Source organism: Micromesistius poutassou (assembly GCF_964030765.1).
Source record: "Micromesistius poutassou genome assembly, chromosome: 3".
In the NCBI taxonomy this organism is placed as follows: domain Eukaryota; kingdom Metazoa; phylum Chordata; class Actinopteri; order Gadiformes; family Gadidae; genus Micromesistius; species Micromesistius poutassou.
The window spans coordinates 5,038,885-5,047,585 of record NC_140273.1 but is presented as its reverse complement, the minus strand read 5'-3'; the positions used below and the strand labels follow the sequence as shown (position 1 = coordinate 5,047,585).

Genomic DNA, 8,701 nt, shown 5'->3' with positions numbered 1-8,701 from the left:
AACAGCACCCTGGATCCCAACACAGTCAGCGAGACGAGCAACTCCCAGACCCTGCTCCAGCTTGAGGTACACAAAGGGCCGGGAGGGGAAGATGTACGCCTGCAACTGCAACAAGCAATACTTAAAGAAAAGTCACATGGTTACTTTTACCAATATAATATGCATATAATAGGGTAAATCCCCAAGATGGTCTTTGTCCGATTTGTCCGATCTGTATCCACGTGATACTATGTTGACAGTCGTCTTTGTATGCAATAGAAATTGCTTATGACCCAGTATATATCCTATCCTGGTAATGATGTGTGACATTTTTCATAATCATTACACCACAACTTCAAGTTGGTGTGCCTTAAATGTCTGGGACTGTGTTGGGGCCTCAGCTCCAGAACGGTTGGGAACCGTAACTACTCACTCAAACTGCTGTGTTTCCCTCCTCCCAGTGAAAGTAATACTTTAATTGTATTTCTTCAGATATGAATACCGAAAATGTATCTATTGTATGCAACATCCTTTGGCAAAGAGGATGAAAAGCGGCGTGGCTCATTGAGTACATAAAGCGTCTGTAGGCCTGCCGGGGCCCATGAATAACATCATGAGACGCTCCTTTGTTCGGCCCTACAAAGGGGGATCCCAACAGGCCTTCATCACACCTCTGTGATAAAGGCCCTTTGTTGTGAACAGAACCCGATACATGCAGTCAGGTCCAAGGACCATGTGGATCACAACTGTGTGTCTGTGTGTCTGTCCCAGACGGAGGAGAAGTCCGTCCAGCGCGGCGCTGCGCTGCTGGCCGACCTGAGGAGGCGCAGCACCTCCATCGCGCCGCTGAAGCTCCGGCGCACGGCGCCCACCCGAGCCGTCACCGTGGAGTCCCTCTGTGACTGGGAGACGGACACGGTACGGCCTGACCTTTAACACTCAAAAGCTTGGCGGGACGGTTTTAAACTGACAGACAACTTATGGTTATTTTGAAATGAAGAAAATAAAAACAAAATGCATAATTTATGAACACATTCAAGCATTTGTTGTGGCAAGAGGAACCCGACATATTACAGTGACCCTTTATAACGATACAATACATTTGGCTTCATGACTCCATTCAATTTCACATTCACCCGCTCCCGTTCCTTTTAAAGTTGAACAAAACTCACAAAAAAAAATCTCTGATTCGTAATGTATCATTTTTGTTCATCTGTCTAGGACACTCTGTCCAGAGAGGAGAGGTTCACCCTGAACTCCAACTCTGACATAGAGAACTGGACCGTTGTGTCCCCCGACGGAAAGACCAAGACCTTCCCCGGAGTCTGCTTCGTCATCCCCCCGCCTGATGCCGAAGCCATCGACAACGTGGACATGTAAGAACCTTCTGGAACTGCCATTCCTCTGCTACGCCTTTCCACATTCACAACACTACCTATAGACTAGTCCAATCAGTCATTATGTGTCAGGAAATAGTTTGACCATCTCCGTCCTACCCTGACAGTTACCTAATTTTTACTACTGATAATGATTACATTTATTTTTGCATCCAAGTCCTTCCCCTCTCGTTGTTTTAATGGACATATTTGTTTTACAAAGTTGTTATTGTATTGTTTGAAAATAGTCTGCCATGTACTTGCTGATGTGGCACACCCATTTCCTGTCTGGTATCAAGTTCCATTTTATCCTCCTCATTCACACTAACACCAAACTCATCCTCTCTCTCTCTCTCTCTCTCTCTCTTTCTCCCCCCCCCCCCCCCCCCCCCCCCCTCTCTCTCTCTCTCTCTCTCTCTCTCTCTCTCTCTCTCTCTCTCTCTCTCTCCCCCTCTCTATCTAGGCTGGGTGGAGAGCTAGCTGACATAAAGAAGAGAAGAGCTGCTTTGGTGGCGTCTCTGAAGAGCCAAAACACACAGAACACCAGGTTACAGCAAGCAGGTGCGGATCCATCACACATCCTGGCTCACTCGTGCTGTCACGTTCACTTCATTACCAATAGACCCTTTTCACAGAGGGGTCATTGTAGAGAAACACTAATCATGGGTCTGTTCCGTTTATGTACCTGTAGCTGGTAGTAGACTAAACTAGTGAAGATAAGTCGACTGAGTAATACAGTCGACTTAAGTTGACACCCCTGTGAAAAGGGTTTATTGAACAGAAGTAGTCAAATTAAAGAATACAAACCGTAAAACAACTTATTTGAGATGAAAAGGGATGTAGTTGGTTACATGGATGGATGTTGTGAAAATGTAGGATAAGATGTCAATATGGACTCAAATTGCCTTCTATGGGTTGAACGCATGCTATTATGTTTATTGTTGGCCGTCTTGGGTTACCAGGTAACATCATTTAAACATTCTGGCTACACCCCCTCCAACAAATCTCATCGTAGCGAGTGGAAATAGCGAAAGCCTATATTACAGAATGATATTTCCCAACCCCTAAATGAAAAAGGTGTGGCGATGTGGCCGATGCATGCATTTTTTTAAACGTCGCTAGTGGGGTGGGTAGTGGAGCTCTAATTGAGGGTGTTTGGTTGTCTATGATAAATATCTTGTTTCTAAGTATATAACGTCATCCCATCCCGTCCTCCAGCCCCAGCGCCTGCGGCTCCCATGGACCCCAAGGCGGTGGCTCTGGCCGACCAGCTGGACCAGCTGGAGAGCGACCTGGCCCAGACGGAGCAGGACGTCCTGAGCCGGCTGCGAGCGCCCCTGGAGCGCGGCGACGCGGCGGCGGACCTGGCCAAACGGCTGAAGGAACAAGAGGTCAGTGTTCCTGGAGGAGGGACGAAGGAGGCTCACCCGCTTTGAACTTTATTGATCAACAAATCAACATATCTGTAATATGATAATAATGTAATAATGTAATAAAAAGATTCAGCAAATATTCACGTACTACCCGGTCATTTTTTGTTTTGTAGGTGTACCAAGGCAAAAATCAACCTTCATGATGTATGATATCATAACTGATTCTTTAATCCAGCACTTTTTTTTTTGTGACTCCTTTTTATTGTAGAAAGCCTCAAAGGCCTTGAAGGCCCTGGAGCAGCAGAACATGGCCGCCCAGGCCGACCTGCAGTCCCTCCTGGCCAAAGACGCCAGCCTCACCTCCTCCGCACTCCCACTCAAACTCACAGAGGCCAACAACAAAAAGGACAGTATCGCCGGCCTGGCCGACCTCTACACCAAGAAGTAAGTCAGGCTGTCTGCCTGCCACAGGTCGAGTGTAGCCTGGGGTATTCATCAACACGCCCTGTGTTGTTTCAAAGGGTTCAGTCTTCTAAAACAGTTGTCTTGTTTGTGAATGACGTTTCTACAAAATGGCAGGCATAGAAATACAGTTGGTACGCAAATAAATGGATGTTCCATTCATTTCCTTGGTGTTTTCTCTGTGTAGAGCTACTGCGTCTCTGAACCTGGAGAACCAGATCGACAAGGTGGACGGCATCGTCTCTGGTTTCGAGAAGAGCCTCAGTGAAGATGGTGCGATACCTGACAGCCCAAACGTCCTCCAGAACCGCACCCAAGAGATCCAGGTAAGACATGCTCGGAAACTGTGATCCTTTGCCGAAGGCAGTCAGCAGCTCATCGTAGATAGAACAGGAGGGATAAAACAGAGCTAAAAAACAACACACAGATCGAGAGATGAAAAGCAACAACAACAACAACAACAAAGTTCCTCTAGATTTAAATCATTTAGGGGGGGGAAAACACGCACGCAAAAAGACTAAAAACTGTCTGCTCTCCACTTCCTGGCGCAGAGCTTGCAGGCGGCCGTGTCAGGGAGCCAAGACGAGATCAAGAAGCTGGGTCAGGACCTGGAGCAGACGGAGCAGCTGTGCAGCTCACTGCAGCAGAGCTACCAGGAGTACTGCCCCGACATCAGGCGCCAGGCCACCCAGGTCCAGCAGCTGCAGAACCGCTACACCAACGTCAGCAACCAGCTGAAGGAGAGGTGAGCCACCGAAACCAACAGAACCCCCGTAACTACAAACCAATGGATTGATTGATTTCTAATGATGTATTGGGACATGTGATGGATGAGTTGAGCTGTGGGTTATTATTGGAAGGTTTCATTTTGGAGGAAAGTTTTCATAATATACAAATCATCATCCTATCAGAGAAAACCTCTTGCAAGAGGTTTCGACCAAGCACCAGGAGTTCCAAGCGACAAGGAAGTCTCTGGATTCCTTCCTGGACAACATGCCGGTGGACGAGCTCAGCCCCAGTGATGACCAAGCCCAGCTCAACGCCAAGGAGTCCTCCCAGAAGGTAACCAACCTTTAAGTGTTTCTCCTCAAAATGTTAATTGAATCTTTCTGCCGGCATTTTTCAAAATGTAATATAAAAAAATATAACTTATGCTTTAATTTCAGCGAGCAATGGAGGACCTGCAGAGGAAGGGAGACGATGTGGACCGGGTGGTGGACCTGTCTCAGGACCTGCAGAGTCTGCTAAGTGTATGTATTTGTGGGGGGGTGGGGGTGGGGGTGGGGGAGCACACTGTGATGTGAGCCTTTGTTCGAATTTTGTTGGAACATGAACTAACTATGAAACATATCATGCAGGTGTATGATTTGAATGCCGACAAATATACCAGTAACGTAGAGGATGCCGGAGCCACGGTTGCAAAGAGGCCATATGTACCTACACTTGCTGATGCAGTGCAGCAGCAGGTAACATTGATAACATTTCAGATTAGAATACATTACAATTCAGTCTCAATATTCAAATATTTTTTGCGGAACATTGCATGACAATTTGATTGTATTTCTTTTCAGGAAAAGGCTTTGGTCAACCGCTATGCTGAAACTTCTGCTGAGAACACCCAGCGTCTCAACCAAATGAGCTTGTCTAAGAATCTGATTGCACTGGTAAAATAACTTTACATACAATAATATAGTATTTCATTGATCCCAGATAGGAAATTCAGGCGGGATTTAGTCATTTCCACTAAATTGTGATAAATTACAAATGTTAACACAGGGTTAAAGGTTTCTTGTAGATGTTCATTAAAGTTTCGAAAGTGACGAAACCATCTTGCCCACCTTGAACGAGGTGAAATACATTCAGAAAAATGAGCGTGAAGATTTGAATACGTTATTTGCAATTGTATTCATTTACATTGTTTTTGTCATGTGCTTTTAATCTTCTAGAATGAAGAGAAAATACAAATGGTGGAGCAAAGTGTTCAACTGCAGAACCAACAGAGGAGTAGTGCTGAGGCAGACGATCTGCAGAAAGAGCTGGACGAGGAGAAGGAGAGGCTCACTCATACCGAGACAGAACTGAGGACCTTCAAGGATAGGATGATGTCCCTGAAGAGTCGACGGGGAGTCGAGCGCGTTGAGGAGAAGGAAGTGCTCCATTACTACCGCGACCCAAAGCTGGAGTCGGATCTGGTTGATTTTGAAAAAACGTTGCACGAGGAGTCCCTGAAGAGAAGCACAACCCAGGGTGAGATTGAGTTGATCACCAGGAAAATCACTATTGCGGAAGACACCCTTAAAAACGCCACGCCAAAACTGGTGATCAGAGAGTTGACAGAGTTTGAGAAGGACCCTCAGATGGACATCGAGGCAGCCAAGCTGAAATCGGATATTGCGAGGATGAGGGATGAAATGAGGGTGAGAGATGGGGAAACCATCCAGATGAAGACAGAGGTCACCATTCTGCAGGCGAAGAAGCCCAACATCAAACAACGGGTGGTGAAGAAAGAAGTGGTCAAAGTTGAAAAGGATCCGACCATGCTGAGGGCTGTCCGCAACTTTGAGGTGGAGATCTCAGACGAGGGCAACAAGAGCAAGCTGATCAACGATGACATTTTCCAGACAAGGAGCCAGATCAATTCAATGGAGAGAATCATTCAAACTATCCAGCCAAAGGTTATCATTAAGGAGGTGAAAAAGATCGAACAAGACCCTGGGCTCATAATTGAATCAAAGAAAACACAGGCAGACATTGAGGAGGAGAAGATTGAAAACATCAATTTATCGAAAGAGATTACAGAGCTTCAAAGCAGATATCGTGAAGTAGAAGGCTGGAAGCCACGAATTGAGGTCAACGAAATTGTCAATGAGATTTACCGCATCGATCCCAACACAGAGATGGAGATAATGCGCATAAAGAAAGAGATACAAGAGACCAGCAGGCAGTGCTCAGAACTGGAGAGGCAAACCACCCTCGTCTCCTCTGATTTGAATGTCGTCCGTTCAGAGAAGCCCCGGGTAGAGCTAAAGGAGGTCCTCCAAGAGGTGATTAAGGAGGAGAGGAGCCCAGAAAACTACAAGGAGATCACACGGCTCAATGACCAAGTAAACCAAATACACAACTCCTACAACTCCATCTTGGACAAGCTGAGGATCCTCAGGCAGGAGAGGGACGAATGGAAGTTGGAGAAGTCCAAGGTGGAGACCAAGCTCGTCACCAGAGAGGTTGTCAAGTATGAGGACGATCCACTGCTCGAGAAAGAGGCGGACCGCCTGAGGAAGGAGGTGCGTGACGAGACACAGATACGCCGCACCACTGAAGAAATGGTGTATGACCTGCAAAACAAGTACATACTTCTGGAGCGACAGCAACCTCAGGAGAAAGTGGTCGTCCAGGAGGTGGTGCGCCTACAGAAGGATCCAAGGTTGATGGTGGAGCATGACAAGCTTGGCAGGAAACTCGACGATGAGGTCAAGTCCCGGCGCCAGACAGACCTGGAGCTACAGCAGCTGAGAATCAAGGTGGAGGACATGGAGAGGATTCTGAGCGAGAGCGATGAGCGCCAGAGGAAGATCCAGGCTGAGTCCGAACTCAGAGAAATCAGACTTCGCATTACGCAGCTGGAAAATGCCCCACCACCTGTCGAGGAGAGCATTGTTGTCGAAGAGGTGCTGAAAGTTGAGAGAGACCCAACCTTGGAGAGGATGACCAGTGGGCTGCGGTCCGACATGGACAAGGAGACCAGCGAAATGATTCGTATCCAGAGGCAAGTCCGTAATATTAATCTCAAGCTTGATATCCTACAGCGGGAAAAGTCAGGCGAGAAGACAGTGTACAAGGAAGTCGTCCGCATTGAGAAGGATCAGGTGGTAGAGGCCGAACGAGACCGCCTCAGGGAAATAGTATCCCGTGAACGGTATAACAGGCAGGATGTGGAGAATGAAATCAGACGCCTGACTGAAAAAAACAACGCGCTCCTTTGCTCCAAGTCTAATTATTCACGAGAGTCCACGAGCCTCGTTGCGAACCAAGACGCACTACAGAGAGAAAGGGACGACTTGGCTCGGGAGCTAAGATCCCTTGAATCAAGTAAACACGACATCGGCTTGTCGTTCCAGCAGCAGACGAGGCTGATGAGTGAAAGAACCAACATTAATAAGCAGAAGAGCATCAGGATGGATTCCGACGTCCAACGCTTGGAGAGGGAGATCCTGGGTGAGAAAGACAAAATCCACTCGAGCGACAACACCATCCGAGAGCTTCTTCTCCAACTGCAGAAAGAGGAACATGCAGAGACCCGGACCAAAGAGAGTCACGTCTCCACTAAGATCTCCATTCTGGATCCAGACACAGGTATGGACCTGTCCCCCTATGACGCCTACACGCAGGGCCTGATCGACCGCAAACAGTACATCCATCTGCAGGAGCTTGAGTGTGACTGGGAGGAGATGACTTCGGTGGGACCGGATGGTGAATCGTCCGTACTCCAGGACCGGAAGAGTGGCAAGCAGTACTCTATCAAAGATGCCCTTAAAAAAGGTTGGCTGACACAGAACGATCTGCAGAAATACAAAGACGGCAAAATGCCCATCTCAGAGTTTGCCTTACTCGTAGCTGGAGACAACGGCAAGAAAGCATCAAAAATCAACTCAATCATCCCCAGCTCCATCACTTCTGTACAATCCACCCGTCCTAATTCCATCAGTACTTCCACTGAAATATCCCCAATTGCTGGGGTGATTGACACAACCACTGGCACCTGCTTCACAATACGCAGTGCCAGCATGCGTAAGATGATAGACAGCGTCACAGCCCAACGGCTTCTGGAAGCTCAGGCAGCCACGGGTGGCATCATTGATGTCAACACCAAAGAGAGACACCCGGTCCACAGGGCGAGCGACAAGGGCCTCATCGAGACAAGTCAACTCCAGCGGCTGCTTAACGCCCAGAAGGCCTTCACAGGCGTCGAAGACCCCAGGACCAAGGAGCTCTTGTCCGTTGGGGAGGCAGTTCAAAAAGGCTGGATGCCCAAAGAAACAGCCATTCGCTACATGGAAGTACAGCACCTGACGGGTGGGATGGTCAACCCCAAAACCGGCCAGCGGATCAGCGTCCTGGATGCCATCGGAGCCAAGTTGATTGACAGTGGCATGCTGAGAGAGCTGCAGTCGGAGTCCGGCTACGCCAGGGATATCACAGACCCGGTCACCAAGGAGAAAATCAACTACAAGCAAGCCCTGGATCGGGCCAAGGTAGACCCAGTTTCAGGCCTACCGATGCTGCCCGCATCGTCTAAAGATTCAAGTTACACACCTGTGTACAATGCCAATAAATACTCCAGATACTAGAAAGGTTTACAGTATATGAGGAGGACTCTAATCAATCGTGGCTGATTGACTACATTGTGCTTTGCAAATTAATGAGACACTGTACAATCTTAATTTGATACATAGGTTATTCTTACTGAGTAGACAACCATTTTGGTTGCAACCAGATATAGTAGCATAGATG

General features: G+C 47.7%; 1 protein-coding gene across 1 annotated transcript in view; it reads left to right on the top strand.

The window, feature by feature from the left end:
* Positions 1-8,538, top strand: part of evpla (envoplakin a) — a gene marked incomplete at both ends in the record, with an annotated part of 15,834 nt that extends 7,296 nt beyond the window's left edge. The window contains 13 exons of the mRNA XM_084465704.1: positions 1-66; positions 751-897; positions 1,201-1,355; positions 1,819-1,916; positions 2,574-2,746; positions 2,997-3,172; positions 3,378-3,516; positions 3,742-3,935; positions 4,102-4,252; positions 4,357-4,440; positions 4,549-4,656; positions 4,762-4,854; positions 5,137-8,538. The exon at positions 1-66 is cut by the window's left edge and continues 45 nt beyond it. Coding sequence (XP_084321830.1) covers positions 1-66; positions 751-897; positions 1,201-1,355; positions 1,819-1,916; positions 2,574-2,746; positions 2,997-3,172; positions 3,378-3,516; positions 3,742-3,935; positions 4,102-4,252; positions 4,357-4,440; positions 4,549-4,656; positions 4,762-4,854; positions 5,137-8,538 — 4,986 coding nt within the window. The remainder of the gene's footprint in view (positions 67-750; positions 898-1,200; positions 1,356-1,818; positions 1,917-2,573; positions 2,747-2,996; positions 3,173-3,377; positions 3,517-3,741; positions 3,936-4,101; positions 4,253-4,356; positions 4,441-4,548; positions 4,657-4,761; positions 4,855-5,136) is intronic.
* Positions 8,539-8,701: the final 163 nt, after the last annotated feature.